We start from the raw sequence: 17,480 nt of genomic DNA, 5'->3' as shown, positions 1-17,480 counted from the left end.
AAATCAAGGATGAAAAAACTGACTGCATTTCATGTCTCTACACTCAACACTGTCAGACTGCATGTCTTTTCTATTAGAGCTCCAACTAAATTTTATAGGATCATTGGGGGCTGTGACCCCCAAACTGGGAGAGTGGCTCCAACAGATTCCAGGAACAACATCTGAGATCTCTGTCCAGAAGAGTGCAGTCCTAGGAACAGCTAAGATACTGCGCAGGACCCTCAAGCTCCCAGGCCTCTGGTAGAGGACCCGAGCTTGAAGGAAGGAATACAAGACTGCCCCGAAGTGGGGGGTGAGTGGGGAATTTATAAAACAAATAAATTCTATGCATATATAATTTACATCTCTCCATTTTTACTTTTAGCAGTAGTTGTTTCAAGAAATATTATTTGAGTAATAAGGGGCCTGTGTCCTAGTATAGCCTTATGTCTAGCAACGCCCCTGGTTAAAAAACATGAGCTATCAGCTGTTACACCAATCCCACTGAACATGCAGGTCTTCTTAAGATGTGTGCTTGGATTCGTTAGTTCTATTTTTACTATGGGTTGCACTTGCAAGTGTAGCCAGTAATTCCCTTATTGTCTGTTAGTTGTGGGAGTTTTATAAGATGTATAAGATTAATTAGACTTGTGACCTTTTTGCTAGTTTTCAAACAATCCTTATGATGAGACTATTCAAAGAAAGGGTCTAAAAGTTCCAAGGTAACAACATCAATAGATTGTTTCTGCAGAGGAAGGTCACCCTCTCATCCACTGAGCGGCCCGGTTGGTGAGCAATAAGCGGGGGGCGTGGCCAGCGGGCAGGCGGAGCTTCCTCCAGCACCGGCGGCATGGGTGTGGGACGCGGGGCTGGGCTCCTCGAGCTCCGCCAGTGATTGAAACGCTTTTTAAAAGTATAGCCTACCGGTTCGCCAGGAGGTTTCCACTGTGACTCGGTAGACGGCTGGAGAAAATGTCCGGTGTGAGCTGGCAGCCCTTTGTATACGGCGGCTTAGCGTCAGTGACGGCGGAGTGTGGTGAGTGATGTACGGTGTGGAATCCGGGTCTGAATGAGGACAGTTAATTATTTCAGTCTTGGTTATGGTTTACACTCCTGTAAGAAAGAGACCTGTTACTTTGGTTTTCAGGGACTTTCCCAATCGACCTAGCCAAGACGCGCCTGCAAGTGCAAGGCCAGGTGCGCGATAGCAAATACCGAGAGATCCGCTACCGAGGCATGCTCCATGCCATAGCCAGGATCGGACGAGAGGAGGGTCTGCGGGCGCTGTACTCAGGGTCAGTGAGGTGCATCTGTTATACCTGTGTCTCAGGTGCTTTTAATACGTTTGTCTTCTAAACTTTACCCGCTGTTTGATTCCCCAGTCCCTCTGTACTTTGTGTTTTCTTTTCAAATGTTTACTCCTGGCTTTTTTGTGCCCTTATTATTTTTTAACATACTGCCCCACTTGTCTGTAACATCCTCTCTCTTTGTATTTGCCTGGCTCGGTGTTAGGTCATGTTATTTTTTGCTCTTGTTTGTCTTGTCAGAAAGTGCATATGTAGATGTTTGAAGGCCACTGACACATTGTGGTGTTAGGTATTAAAGATGCACATGACATTTACAGAATAGCTCCAGCCATGCTGCGCCAGGCCTCCTATGGGACCATTAAAATTGGCATGTATCAGAGCTTTAAGCGGCTGCTGGTTGACAGACCAACGGGTGAGTCCCAGTTTCCATGGTTCTCTTTGATACATGGACACATTTACACTCCTTTTCAAGGTCACACGGGAAGCAGATGTGCATGACCTATTTAAATCAGTTTCCCCTTTTCTCCTATTAAGACCTCATTGTTGGTGTTTGTACTTCTGTGAAAACAGTGGAGAAACTGTGACAGCTTGATGCATAAAGTGCTGCTCCTTGTTAGTCAGCTTCCCACTCATCTTATCTTCCAGATGAGACCTTTCTGACCAATGTGATGTGTGGTGTTCTCTCTGGAGTCGTCTCCTCCTCCATCGCCAATCCCACTGATGTGCTGAAGGTAGCTGTTTGCACACATGAAGACTGTGTGGCACTTTCTTGGTACTGTCCTTATGAAACTGCAGCCTAATACAGTGGAGCAGGTTTGACAATTTACAGTTAGAAAACAGCAGCTGTCTGTCCATTTTGTGTTGTTTTGTTTAAAGTACAGCTGTAATAATTAGGATACTCGTGCAGCCTCGAGTAAGTCCTCCAGTATTCCCAGTATTATTATTTTTTTTATATATATATACCAGGGACTAATATCCTCTTTATAAAGAGTCTGTAATAGTTCCAGGCTGTAGAGGAGGTGTGGTCTTTTGGTGGCATGTCCAAGTGGGTTGGAGGGTATCTCGGTGCAGTCACGACCCCACTTGTGGATTATTTATAGAGTTAAACCCTTAAAGCTTTACATAGTGTTCTGTAAATGATATGGGTGTTGGGCTGTTTCTTCTTGCCCCTTTAGGAGTAATGAGGTCTTGATTACACTGTGTGGTTGTTGAGAGATAACAGACTGATAGAGCTGGCAGCACGTTTGGGACATTGTGTTTTCATCACTTTGTTCTATCTGGACCTGACAAGTGACCACAGAGGCACACACAGTAACCCGATGCTGATCTGTAAACAACAGCCTTTATCATCGATAACAAGTCAAGCATTCCTCAAAACAAGGTTAGAGAAAATACTTCAGAACGACCCTTTTCCGTTTGCATTCTGATTTTTGTAATTGTATTTATTTAATCCATGCTTAACCACAAGGGATTCCTGGCCAAGACAGCAGCATCATTAGTTCCAGATGAAAACAAAAAGCATAGGATATAATTATGTACGTACAAAATCTACAAAGGCTAAGAACGAAACAGTATCAGTGCCAAGAAAAAAATAAGAACAAAAACAAGCAGAAAAGGAATCAGTCACCAATGAATTTACAGTAGTTATCCAGTCAGTGATACCGTATTCATTCCTCCTCCAGGTGGCTGAGCAGAAATCATGAAAGCTTTCTTCCCCATCTCTGTCTGAACACTCGAAACAGACAGCAGATATGTGTTTAGTGATCTTAGATTATGAATGAAAAGTGACCTCCTTTTTGCAAAGGTGTGGGGAAAACTGATCTATAGTAGCTTTGTAAATAAAAATGTACTGGTGACTCAAATGGCACACAGAGAGAGATGACAAGCCAGCTCTGGAGTACAGAACACAGTGATGGGTTAATGGTTTTAAGTTAACAAGCAGACAGAATCCAACCCTCGAGGGTGTTCTGCTGGTCCATTCATGAATGTATACGTATACAATATGTCACCATAGTGCAGGTAAAAAGGTACAAGCCAACAGTGTTTTCCTGTTTTTCCAAAGAAAAACAGGTCTCGTGTGTGAAATGAAAGCCAAGCTTCAGTCTGAGCTTCTTTACAGCGTTTTCAACATGTTGCTTAGAAGAAAGACGTCCATCAAGCCACACACACACCAACATATCTGCAGCATGTAACAGCATCAGTTCTCTTCTCTTGAGCTGTCACGGTAACAACCCTGTCTGATGGTTTCTTTATTCAGTAAGCCGAGACGGCAGAGTAGTAAATGTAGAATGAAGTTTATGCAGTGCCTGTGTGAGCGAGGGTGCACAGCTATATAAAACCATCAAGGCTATAATCTGGCCGGTGCCAGGCAGCCTCGGCTTGGTGAACCTGCAGCATTCCACACTGGCTGTGCATGCTTTCATGAACTCGAGCTCATGTTTGTGAACTATTACCTGTCTGTTCTCCTAGATCCGCATGCAGGCTCAAGGAAATGTGATCCAGGGCAGTATGATGGGCAACTTCATCAACATCTACCAGGAGGAGGGGACAAGAGGGCTGTGGAAGGTACAGAACACCTATACATATTTGATTTGTATTGATATATTTCCTCAGTGTCTGTGTAGTTCACGTAGCACAGACTGAAAATGCAAGTCATACAGTGTTCTCTCTCTCTCCACCAGGGTGTCTCCCTAACAGCTCAGCGGGCAGCTATTGTAGCTGGAGTCGAGCTACCGGTCTATGACATCACCAAGAAGCATCTGATCCTATCGGGTTACATGGGCGACACCATGTACACACACTTCATGTAAGCTTGCACAATAACCTGGACATACCCCTCCACTCTCTCTCATCAATCAAGCAATCAAGCGAGCAGTCAATCATGTGGTCAGTCATGTGATGTTGGCACTGGAAGGAAATCCTTGTCAGCAGAAAAATGAAGATTAAAAAACAGACCCCTACACCTTGGTTGAAAGGCCAGTAACACCTTTCAGATCACATGGTTCTAATTGGCAACGGAGGTAAAGAAATCTGAGTTTTGCTGCTGTAGACTCATAGTGATTCTTTTAGTATGTTCAAGGTGTATTTGTTATGGCTGCTGAAAACTACCTCCAAAATGTTCTTTTTGGAGAAAATGGCACTTCATATAACTAAAACACATTTTTAATAATGAGCTGCAGTATCTCAACCAGGCATTGGCCTTTTTTTTACTTCAACCACTCTTTGGTTAGAACATGATTGTAATTGTCCTAAATTCCTCCTAGGTTTTTATGTGATAGAAATAAAGAGGGAATAATTCAGGCTGCATGAAGTTAGATGCTAAAAAATATCTTTCTACAGCAAAATGGCCCTGAGGTGCCCAGTCCTGACTAATACTGTGAGGCAGACAAGGGGACGACAGTCACAGAATACTGCAGTCTGTACTGTACACACAGTACATTACAGTCTGTACTGTACACACAGTACATTACAGTCTGTACTACAGTACATTATCAGTATAGTGGACATAGATTTGTATAATGACCCTGAGGCAGTGAGAGGAGGGAGGAATATCTCCTACTTAAACTACTGAAATAAAGACACCTTTGTGACTAAACATGCCAAGAAAGATACCTCTCAGTAAACTGGAAAGCCATGATGATAAAATGGTGAGCATTATATTAGTTTTGCTTTAAGTTTGCTATATACTGTATGCTTTTTTTATTATATCAGTTTTATATCACATTTCAACTCAAGTTTATTCAGATTAAGCAGCTATAATTTTTAAGCCAAACCTGCTTTCACCCTGTGAAGAAAAGCAGGTCTGGTCATGACTCATACGACAGGTCTGCACAACTCATGGATTCTCTTAAGTTTCTCACACGTGCCACTGAAGAACAAATCTTTTTGAATGACTGCTTCTTGCAGGAGGCTCAGTGTGTATTAGGTTAAACATTCGACCTTTGTGCTTTGTTGTCCCCTAGATCCAGCTTTGTGTGCAGCCTGGCCGGGGCTGTGGCCTCCAACCCGGTGGACGTAGTCCGGACGCGCATGATGAACCAGAGAGGAGTCGCTTTGTACCAGGGAACACTGGACTGTTTACTGCAGGTCAGTCAAACTCCTGATAAAAAAAGAAAATCCATTACTGATGACTCCAGTAATGCAGTGCTCCATTGTAAATGATCTGTTTACTCATCATGGAGACTGATATTCAGACTGCCAAAGCCTTCTGTGGTTCTGAAGGGAGCTTTGAGTAGAAAATAACAACTGATGAAGATTTGGGCCAGGCAGTCTGGTTTACCAAATAGATGTCATAATTTGCATTATGGGAAATGTAGTTTTTGGAGCTGTGTTCATACTACAGATTAGGAGTCAATAAAGCACAGCTTCAAATCTGACCCTCCCGTTTTTACCTGTGTCTCGAGTCCCCCAGCATTATGTACAGTGGCTTCAACCCTTCACTCTGTGTCTGAATTGGTATATTTTTAGGTGTGATTATTGGCAGTATATTGCCATGATGATGTGCTCATGTCTGTATTTGATTTTTGCCTCCAGTGATAAATATTTAACATGCTGTAGTAATGTTAAATATTTAGATAGAACATTAATGTCACTGGTTTCCCAACCCAGTTCAAAACCACTCAGAGACAACTTCAGGACCATCATGAGATAAAGATACAGGGGGTTATTAACATGTTTGCTTCCTCTTCAGACGTGGCGCTCTGAGGGCGTCATGGCCCTCTATAAGGGCTTCTTTCCCAACTGGCTCCGCCTGGGACCATGGAACATCATTGTATCCTTTAACCATCACATTAATGAGTCTGTTTACATACTGTGCATCTTAGATGATTCAGTATCTGCTGAGCTGGTGAAATCATGAAGGAAAAATTGTAAATTCTGTTATGCATTCAGTGACATATGGCATTCCAAACCATGCTCCATTGCAAGAAAACTGTTTGTGTGAATACTGCCTCAGTACCCCACTGCCCCTGATTAGAGGGGATACAAGGCTGGAGAACTATATCACCACCACAATCCAAAAGCAGAATGCTGCTCTGGGGAATCCAATGAGCCGTACTGACTTTATAGAGACCTGATCCACTCTGGGATAACAAATGCTTCCAAATATTAACAGTTAACAGAATATTATCATTATTATTGTTTTTGTCACAGCATTCAGAGTAACAGCATTTCCAACTTTGCTACAGTCATGCCTGAAAAATGTAATGGGATTGTAGAATTACTACAGCGTAGTAGCCTGATGTAACAAGGGGGGCTTTGAGCTAAAGTACTGAAGAAGCCAGAAGTCCTCAGGGTGCCTCTCAGCCTACTCATGTCCACCCTCCTTGTTTTAACTGTTCCTTTACTTCATGCCCAGTTCTTCCTCACATATGAACAGCTGAAGAGGATTAAAGTGTGAATTGTAGAACGAGAGAGTGAAGAAGAGGCCAGCATGAGCACACGCCACAAGAGGAGCTGTGGGGACCAAATTCAGGAATGGCCTGTTTGGGATGGATCATTGGTGAAAGAGGGCTGATGTAGACCCATGTCTTGGGGGGGAAGGACATGCCAGGCTCCTGTTTGGCCTCCATGTCTCCTAAAGCCTGTGGCAAGTCAAAACACCATAACTCATTCAAATGTGACATTGGCTCCACGACTTACCTTTACTGACTGAGGAATGAGAGATAAACAGTAGAATGCAGCAGTAGCCCAGTAGCCCCAGCCACATTTATTTCAGTTGCAGACTGTTTTAAAAATGTGTCTCATGTTCTCATGTCATGAGGAAAACTCCTGAGGGTGTTCAGCCTTCTGCACTTACAGTTGAGTGCCTTAGTTTGTGATACAGGCTGTGTATGCCACAGGTGCATAAGGAGCGAGAGTGTCGGACAGCAGCTGACAATTATAATCATTCCCTTTCAGATGAAACGTGGGTGTGAGTCAACAAACTTGGACAAGGGTGTAATGTGAGGTGTTTTTTTTTTTTTTCCTTTGTTTCAAAATTGAGACATGGGGGTATGGAAAGATGACATTTATTATTTTAAGGGGGTCTTGGGACTATTTACAGAGTAAAGAGCCAAGAATACATCACACTGTACTGGAATAAATAACGGGTATAAACAGCCTGAAGACTGGTGCAGATGCTTAGGCAGGATACACACATCACATGCCCATATGTGACAAGACTGCTGGTCCCTTGTGCCAGCAAGTGTAGACAGTACTGTAAATAAAACCTAGGGCAGCTGGGTGTTGTCATTCCCAGGGTTTCTGTGTTGTTGTGTATGTTGCTGTAAAAACATATTGCAAACAGACAAATTATGTAAGCCCACGTATTCACAGCTCCAGATAGATTTTGGTATCTTATTAGCATCAGGTTTGTTGCTTAAAGCCACTAAAACCACATGATCCACAGTTAACTCCATGTTTTCCATATACTGTATTTGCAAGCTCTATGCTTATGTGAGCGTTCACTGTAAAGAATAAATGTGTTGCTGGCTGTTTTGTGCAAAAGCTTTCAGAGTGTAAGCCAGTATAATTTTGTCCATTTGTATGTGAATACAAATGCTGCTGTAGCCCTGTATACTTGAAATGAAACCAAAAAGAACCCCTGTATGTCTGTTTTGCTTTATTTCACCATGGTGTGCGTGACCCAGTTGAAACCAATAGCTGAGTCTTGTGAGTCTTCAAAATTCCCAGCCTTCAACTTTTGGGACCATAAATCTAGCAGTTGTGTTGTTTCTGCAGGATCGCCTGGCTTCTTTCAAACACGTGCACGCATCATAACACACAGCAATGACTTTTGAATTATTCAGTGGCATCCCAGATGTAATTGTTTTCTCTGTGTGTAAATTCCCAGTTTTTCTCCATCACAGGATCTGAGGAGATGATGGGAGCTCAAGGGAGTGCAGAGGGAAACACTGTGGTGAACTTGCAGTCTCTGTGCCTTGTTCTTTTATTTAGGAAGCATCACCGTGGGACTTATTATTACTTGAGTGAGAACTGTTATTGTTGTATCTGCTTCATCTAAGCCACCACAGCTTACACTGTCATAATATTTTTGGTGTGACAAGCATGGTTGTGTCAAATAACTCAATTCCTAACAATGCCACACTGCATGCTGGAGGAGCCGAGGGTCTTTATGCAGGTTCGAGTGCTTGTGTACAATATACACACAGTACATTTTAGACCTGGGTACTTTGAAGCACCCAACTGAGAACTCTATCAAGTCAAGGCATGAAATCATCCTACACAGTCCATAAAGCAAGTTAAAAGAGAACAAGAATAATGTGTGGCTTGTGCCAGCCTTTGGCATTAGCCCCGTCTCTGGCACAGTCCTCCAAGCTGGACAAGTATGGCCACGAGGGATTCTGCCAGACACAGACATGCTGCATTATGGGTGTTATTTGCTGCCTGGCCCCAAGGTGCAAGGGGGCTAGCTCTATTGTGTTCCAGGGATCAGAGAGTGCTTTTGTGCCAGGGATAAGGCCCTGCCCTGCTCCAAACACCGCTTTTCTCTCCCATCTTATTTTGTTCTTTCAGCAGTTTCTCAAAATAAAACACTGCTCTCTGCAACATACAAGTAAATAAATGGATGGATGAATGAAGGAGCAGATGGAGATTCAGACAAGAAGGCAACTATTGTAGTCTGTTGATCGGTTTGGAACAAGGAATGTGCTACTGGGCTGCACACCGCTAACACAGAAAAACAATCACAGGCCTATTGCCATGTCTTTTGGTTTAGTATTGTAGCTGAGATGTGGCCTGGGACACAACAGAACAGTTTTTCTCAGTGCTTGAAAGATGCCCAAAAATTGGGTGTTTAGTTTGAGTAAAATGAATGATTTTCCCTCCTGAAAACACTTCATTTACAGGCTACAGATTCTGCACAATATGAAAATTCATTACTTAGGCTATGTTTGTCTCAAACAATCTAAAACATCTTTGTCCTGGAGAAAAAAAGGTGGAATTTGAATTTGTGCCTGTAGTAAATATTTTGATTAACTGTACAGCTACAGTATGTCTAGTCCGCAGTACTTGAGGTTTGCAACCTTAACTAACCTTAATGGTATAAAAGAGGTCTGAGCAAAATATGCAAATGTATTTGTCTGGCTGAGAATTTGATAGTATGTCAGCATGTCTTTCTAAGTTGATTCAAAACATAGAAAGAACCGTGAAACTCAGTTATTAGCAGTAGGTTAGCCGTTAGCGCTCAGTTACTGTATGCTACTAACAGGGAGCAAAACTAGCAATGGTGCATGCCTTATACAGACTAATGTTAAATAGCAAATAAAAACAGTGGAAAGAAGCTTCAGGGTCTGGTTTACATCTAAAACTATACGCCTTTTGCTGTCAACAGATTAAACTTTGGTTGCCATTCCTGGTTTCTGAGCAGAGGGGTTCTCTATACTTGTTTCCATTGCACTTTGTCGCATCTCGGTTTTAATCAGCGCACCAACTTTTCCATCTCAACCAAGCATAAATCATTTTGTGATATTTCAGCTTTTTTCAAATTTTGGGTTGCTTCCACCCAGGTTTCTCATGCAAATTCAAACATGTTTAGAAACACCTGGATGGAAACAGTTTGTGAGACCTTATTACTTTACACAGAACTTTGCCACCTGGTTGTCAATCATCAATAATAACAGACAATTTTAGAAAAGTGCCTCCAGTTCTTGTCTATTACATTAATAAATGTGCTCAAGTGCTTGAGTTGACAATTCATCTTGACTAAAACTCCTCATCCAAACAATAGCGGGCCCGCTAACACAGCACGCTCGACCTACATTTGCACACCACTGGAAGGGGACCGGGGCTCCAGGGAGACAGAATCACAAGGATGAGCCGCTAGTAGTGCTGCTCCATTGTTCCACTAAGATGGGAGCAGGCCAAATGAGCGAATGTCAAAGGAGATAAGGTGAGGGGAGATTTGTTACACATTGGTTTCTTTGAACTCTGTGACTCCAAGACACGAGGAATGTTAAGTGGTGTCACTTATGAGGGGGTTTTAATGTTGCTCTGACTTCAGTATAAAGTTTATGTGACCTTTTAAAGAAACAGTTTGACATTATGGCAATATGGTTATTTACTTATTTAAATATACTATTTATTTCTTGTCTATATTTAGATGAGAACATCGGTATCACTGACACGTGCCCGCCTGCTTGTTCCCAACCACCAGACTCTGTTAAATATGAAGCTACAGTCAGTAGATAATTAGTTTTAACTTAGCATAGCTTTAAGCCCAAAAGAAGGAAAAACAGCTAACTTGGCTCTGTCCAAAGGTAAAACAAAACAAAACAACAAACAAACAGAAACAACACATCCACACCTACTGGCAGTGCATTACATCTTTGTTGTATCCCTACAAAGACTGGTGGAAATGTATAAAGTACTGTTTAGGAATTACAACCATTTGTATGCATGTTTCAGAAGTAACTGGACAAACTAACAGAATTATTTTTAATACATGAATGCAAATCGTCATTGACTGGCTGAAGTATGGAACCTGGACAGGACTGAATATCGGGTTTCCTCCTTTGAGATGCTTTACCAGACCTTTACTGCAGCTGCCTTCTGCTGCTGCTTGTTTGTAGGGCTTTCTGTCTTCAGTTTTGTCTTCAGTTAAGTGAAAAGCAGGCTCATTTGGGTTGAGGCCAGGTGACTGACTTCGCCATTGAAGATTATTTCATTTCTTTGCCTTGAGAAGGTCTTGGGTTGCTGCTGCTGTATGTTTTTGGTGATTATCCATCTGTACTGTGAAGCACTGTCCTACAGTTTTGCAACATGTGGCTGAGTCTGAGTAGATAGTGTATATACTCTCCAGATTTCATCCTCCTACTTTTATCAGCAGTCACATCATCAGTAAACACCAGTCATCCAGTTCCACTGGAAGCTACACATGCCATAACACTGCCTCCACCATGTTTGACAGATGATGGCGCGTGCTTTGGATCACGAGCCTTTCCTTTCCTTCTCCGTACTCTTGTCTGGAACAAGATTCTCTGGACAAATGAAAATAAGATTAACTTGCACCCGAACTGTGGAGGATTTTTCAGGTGTTTTCTGGCTATGTCTAATCTGTCCTTTCTGTTCCTGAGTGTTACCAGTGGTTTGCACCTTGAGGTAAACCCTCTTTATTAACATTCACTCTGACAGTGATGTGCTCCCTCCTCGAGTGTGTTCTTGACTTGGGTAGATGTCATGAAGGAGTTTTTCTTCACCAAGGAAATAATTCCACAATCCTCCACTTTAGCTGTCTTCTGTGGTCTTCCAGGTCTTTGGGGGTTTCTGAGCTCACCAGTGCATTCCTCATTTTTGAGAATGAACCAAATTATGCATTTGACCACTCCTAAAGTTTCTGCTTTCTCTCTAGCAGGTTTGTTTTGTTTTGTTTGTTTTGTTTTTAGCCTTATGATGGGCTCCTTCACTTCCATCGACACCTCTTTGGACCGCATACTGAGAGTTTCAATGGACAGCAGCCAAATGCAAATTCAACACTTGGAATAAACTCCAGACCTTTTTATCTGCTAAATTTGCCATGAAATAACGAGGGAACATGTCGCACTTGGCCACAAAACTACTTGTCAGTCACACGTCCAATTATTTTTGAGCCTCTGAAAATGGGGCACTATGTTTATAAATAGCTGTAATTTCTAAACATTTAAAGTAATATTTTTGTGAAACCCCGTGAATTAAAGCTGAAAGTCTACACTTCAATAATATATTGACTGCTTCATTTCAGATGCACCGAAGTGGTGTACAGAGGCAAAATGACCAAAATTGTGTCCTTATCCAAATACTTATGCACCTGACTGTATGCTTAATGGACTGATAGGGTGTATCTGGTACTTAGCAGTGACTTTACTGTGATTCAGTTGTGTTTTTTTAATCTGTACAACACAGAAATATTTGTATGGCTCTCTCTAGGGATTGCTATAGGAATACTGTATATAACAGGTTTGTTATCTTCACTATTCCTCTAAACTACAGCCACAAACTGGGTTAGAAAAAAATCACTAGACTGAGCTGGGAATACAGGCATCACCATGTCCTTGTTAGATGTAATTCTACAGGGCAAACACTAGGCAGAGCTCATGTGCTTTCATCCTACACACACATGAAAACAGAGGTATAAACACACCATCTGCCTGTTTCCAGCCACCAGCCTCTGTCTCTCTCTCTCGCTCTCTCTCCATAACCTGCTCAGTTACAGCTCCCTCATTAATATCCCAGCTTCTGATAAGGAATAAATATTCAATTCTGTGGTATCAGTTTCCTTGGATGCCTGAATTAAAATTACCTGCCCTCTGGCACTGCATACACAATCCACACAAATACACATAATGGCCTCTGATGTTTGTTTGTGGTGTTAGTGGGATTTTTCACTGACACCTGAGCTCCTCACACACACACACACACACACACACACACACACACACACACACACACACACCACAGTTTGAAGCTGCTACTCCCCGTTCCTGTTCATCTCTTGTTCGCACCTTTTCTTTAAAGAGGAAGATGGAATGAGGATAAAATGGGAGGAGGTGGGAAATTGAGGTGAAAGACTGAGGTGGGGAGTGGGAATAAAAATGAAATGATGGAATGAGATGTTAGATGGAGTCATTGGAGAGATACGAAAAAAACTTTATTGGAACTCAGTTGACGTGGAAGCTGAAGATGAGCGGCTGAAGAAAGAGAATAGAAGATCACAAGAAGATAAGGCATTGAGAGGAGAGGAGAGGATGCAACACGTCCTGATTCTTGGCTGTGCTCCAATTAGCATCCATATGAAGCCTCTAAGACAGTGGTTGTCAACCACTGTAACAAGGATTCAAGATGCAAATTAGCTGCAAGAAATAGGGTTTTTGGCCCTGACATTGTTTGACTTGAGAACAATCGAAGAACAAGGTAGAACTAAAAAGTGTGCACCTGTATGAAATGCTACAGGTACTTGACATATTGTCAGTATTTGATGCTCCGGGAATGAGGATGGGCTCTAAGTTGTTTACTGGCATTATGGAAAATGTACGATCAAGCATGTTTGGCTCATGCTATGAACTACAGGTCAGGATATCTCAGGTCTTATCAGTTACCAGGCTGCAAACCAGCTAAATGCCTGTTGTATGTTTTGGATGGACCTGTTAGACAGCCCTCTACATCATCAAAACACTAAATAAAGGAATGTTGTTGCTGATTGCAAAGAGCCTATTAAACCTGTTTTTACAGGTTTAATATTTGCAGTGAGTCAGATCCTTCACTATACATGATTTATTTAAGAATTCCTCACTAAAACTCTCTGAGCTCCTTGTCATCTGTGATTTAAAGGTAAGAACTGTCAAAAATATTGAGCAAATTCAACGCGTCTTTATGGATACGCAGCTACCTGCCTGCTGCCTGCCTGCTGCCTGCGGAGTTACCATGCCTGTTGAATTCTCAAAAAATATTTTAAGTCTCAAAAGTCTCAGTCTTACTGCTAAGATTACCACTATAGTGTATTTGTACCACTTTCACCATTTTCTTGCTGCTGAAAAAAAAGAGGGTGGCTTCAGAGGTTTGACCATAGATTCACCTCACTGTGTACACACACGCAGTGTACACACTGAAAGAGAAAGATACAGGGCAGCTCTTTTTGCTGGCTCAACCAAATTAGAGTCACTAGTCCTCTAGTGAAGAGGCTTCATATGGTACAGTTATCTGCTGAGCGAACAATCACACCTCTGTTGCTGCAGACTGTCAGCGGTGAGAGGACTCTCACATCTTTCTTCATCTATAACAAAACACACACGCTCTGCTCCACAGGTGCAGTCTGACACAATCTGTGGCAGGAAACACACATTTCAAAGAACAAGCCAAAATGACATCTGGGCAAACTGTCTTCTCAAAATCACACACTAAATGACCTACTTATTCCACACTGACTGTGTTATGTGTGCTATGTAGACATCACTGAGTAAATACCAGAAGTCATGTGAAAATACTAAACATTGCCAAACAATGACAGTAGCAGGAAAGATCAAATGTGTGCTAACTGATAGGAAACACCAAGAACTCATCTGTAAAATGCATATATATAAAAACTGGCAAGACAAAAGACCGCGAGCCTCCTCTGTCAGAACTGTGCAGCTAACAAAACGAACTCCATTCATTAAGACACAAAAACACAGACTGTGACAGCAACTGCATTTATGTTGCAAATGTTTTTCAGTAAGGCTTCAACACCAATTAAAGTCACACAATCATGTCCTCAGCAAACCATTTGACCTGCTCATACAGAAGGGCCATGTGTGTGTCCTTCTCTTTATGGCCTCCATCAGCCTGTTCAGATCAGAATGACACAGACATAGTTATGGCTCATCTGCTTCTCTGCTTCATTCTGGGCAAAGTGTTCATGTTAGCAGAATCTGGGCTGGGAAATCAACTAAAACTGCCGGTTAAACACTGAGGTGGTGTTATTGTTGATCTGTGTTAATACATTTTTATGCTTCATGGTGTATATCAAAGTATTTCCTTGACAACATGAAGCATACAGTTAACTCATGCCATTTTCACAAAAATAAACATCTTTTTGTATCATCAGAATGTCCAGCTGATGTAACAGTGATGAACCTACAGTCCGTTTCCAGTCTCTGATGAATCAGTTTCCCCGGGCTTTGGAATTCACAGCAGGAACAGCTTGCTGGTGTGGTAGGCAGCACTGAGGCGCTGTGCTGCTTTTGAATGTAGACACGTCCTTTTCCATCAGTCAGGGTTAGGAATATTTAAGACACCTGTCACCAGTGAGCGTTCGGTTTGCTTCTGCTGAGGTTGAGGTTGAGGTTGTAGTCCTCCTCACTCTGTCTGCAGCTATGTGGTTGTAATTGTGCTTTTTTCTTTTTAGGAAAAACTTATATTGGAATAGCTTGATTAATTGTGAGCACTGTTTAGGTTTTGCCTGTGTATTCCCAGGAGGAATCTGGTGGTGACCTTTTTGACACTATGGTGTCTAGTAGCCCCTGGACAACTGATAAAATGTCCTGCTGCAAATGATTCAAACACAGAGGTTGTTGTTCTGTAGCTCCTTACCTGCTGCTGCTGCTCTGCCTAGTGTTGGTGTTTTCTTTGGTTGTCATATTTTAACTGTGGTTGCTGTACTGTTTAAAACTGTAACCAATTGGTGTGTTGTGTGTGTGATTTGTTACTTTTCTTGTACTTCCCTTTCTTTCTTGCCTTATTTAGTGGAGCTGAGTGCCACTTGTGGAGACCAGTCGCTCTGGGTGAAGTCACGGTGTGCTGTGGCTCAGGGCACTGGGATGCACAAGTGATTTATTTGTTTACTGTGTGAGTGTGCTTAGGTTGTAGTAACTGCACTGGTGGTGCGTATACGGTGATGCTCCTAGACACTCCTACTGGACGTCTGCTACCCCATTTACTGGCTTCAGCCCATTTAACTTTTGTTGGCTAGAAATACATTTTATGTTATTGAACAATAAAGTATTTTGATTGGTCTTTTAAAGTAAGGTTTGTAACAAAATAACATTTTATAGACTTATTTGGATAATGATAGATTTTATTCATTAATCAGTGTATTTACCTTTCAGTAAACTTCTTTTCTTAATTAAATAAAAATATTTCTTTATTGCAAATCACATCTCTGTCCCTTTCAGTCAGCAGGTCTGTGTTTGTCTTAGTTGTAGCCTTACAGTTAATGGATTATGGCAGTGTCTGTGGTTTAATGTCTGTGAGCCATCACAGACGTGTAAATGACCTTTGCCAAGGGCATGGCACAACCCCAGCCCATGACAGACCCTGGTTTTTGGACTTGTTGCTGGTAACAGTCTGGATGGTCCTTTTCGTCTTTGGTCCAGAGCACAGAGTGTCCATTCCTTCTAAAAAAAAGACCTGAAATACTGATTTGTATGACACAGTACACATTTCAACTGTGTGATGGTTCATCCCAGATGGCTCTGAGCTCAGAGCAGTCGACTTCTGGACACTGTTGACATAAGGCTTCCTTTTGGTGCAGTATAGTTTTAAGCAGCATTTATGGATTAACTACATATTGTAGTGCCTGACACAGGTGTGCCAAAGTCATCCTGAGCCCATGTGGTTATATCATTTATAGAAGAGTGACGATTCTTGATACAGCACAGTCTGAGGGATCGGAGAGCTCGGTTGCACAGTCATCCAGCTTAGGCTTGCACCTTTGCCCTTTACAGACTGAAATCTCTCCAGATTCCTTGAATCTTATGAATTATGTTCTGCACCATAGCGGGTGACATGTCCATATTCCTTCCTATCTTTCTTTGAGGAACATTGTTTTTAAACATTTCAATAATTTTCTCACACATATGTTTCCAAGCTGACGATAATCAGCCCATCTTTGCTCCTAAAGCTCTCGGCCTTTCCTGGATGCCACTGTTGTACCAAATCATGATGCAGTCACCTGTTGACATCACCTGTTTCAAATGGAATCATCTTCATTGTTTTACCTCATCACCGGCCCTGAAATGCAACTGTTTCAGCTTTTTTTGTGGAATGTGTTGCAGCATCAGAATTGAAGTGAGTGTTTATTGTGAACAAAGAATAAAACTAATGGGATGTCACATAAAATAATGTGCTGCTGTGTTGTTTTCAGTATGATACAGGACACAGATTATTTACAAATCACTATTTTCAGTTTTAATTTTGATTTTACATACTGACCCAACTTTTTCTGATGTGGGGTTGTACTGTATTATACTGTTACAAATGTAGCTGTTTCCTTTTTGCATTGAATTGTAAATCATGTACTGAGATACAGATCGAAACATATGAGAGTAAATAACATAGTAAGATAGGTATGCAGCCTAACATGTCACCAGAAATGATCTCAAATAAATCTGAGCAAAAAAACAAAGAGAACACTAGGTGTCTAAATGTTGAAGGAAAGACAGTTTCCAAAAGTTTATCCTCATATTAACTGCTGACACAAAAGTAAAAGCAAATGAGGAGTTAGTACAGAATAAAGGGTAACAATAAATTAGACTGGAAATAGTCTGTGAAATCATCTCTGCTCAGGTCTGTCCTTGACACAAAAGGGAGACAGTTACTCACAAAGTTGTTCTTGGTATTATCGGAGGGCAGAATGATACAGTATATATTATGTCCAAATGGGTAATTCCTCAAAGACTGCCATGTACAGCAGTGGTCCCCAACCTTTTTATCACTGCGGACCGGTCAACGCTTGACAATGTTGCT

The 17,480-nt window shown here is 41.8% G+C and overlaps 1 protein-coding gene across 1 annotated transcript; it reads left to right on the top strand.

The window, feature by feature from the left end:
• The first annotated feature begins 630 nt into the window (after positions 1 to 630).
• On the top strand, positions 631 to 7,866 carry LOC109974037 (kidney mitochondrial carrier protein 1-like). Its single transcript, XM_020624019.1, has 9 exons — positions 631 to 1,015; positions 1,127 to 1,274; positions 1,604 to 1,698; positions 1,932 to 2,017; positions 3,756 to 3,851; positions 3,968 to 4,092; positions 5,249 to 5,372; positions 5,977 to 6,057; positions 6,643 to 7,866. Exons 1-9 carry the CDS (start codon positions 952 to 954, stop codon positions 6,682 to 6,684), a joined length of 861 nt encoding a protein of 286 aa, XP_020479675.1. The 5' UTR covers positions 631 to 951; the 3' UTR covers positions 6,685 to 7,866.
• The last annotated feature ends 9,614 nt before the right edge of the window (positions 7,867 to 17,480 follow it).

The sequence above is a fragment of the Monopterus albus genome, unplaced genomic scaffold, assembly GCF_001952655.1.
Source record: "Monopterus albus unplaced genomic scaffold, M_albus_1.0 scaffold319.1, whole genome shotgun sequence".
NCBI classification, from domain to species: domain Eukaryota; kingdom Metazoa; phylum Chordata; class Actinopteri; order Synbranchiformes; family Synbranchidae; genus Monopterus; species Monopterus albus.
Note: the sequence above shows the minus strand (reverse complement) of the source record. Positions and strands in the feature narration are given on the sequence as shown.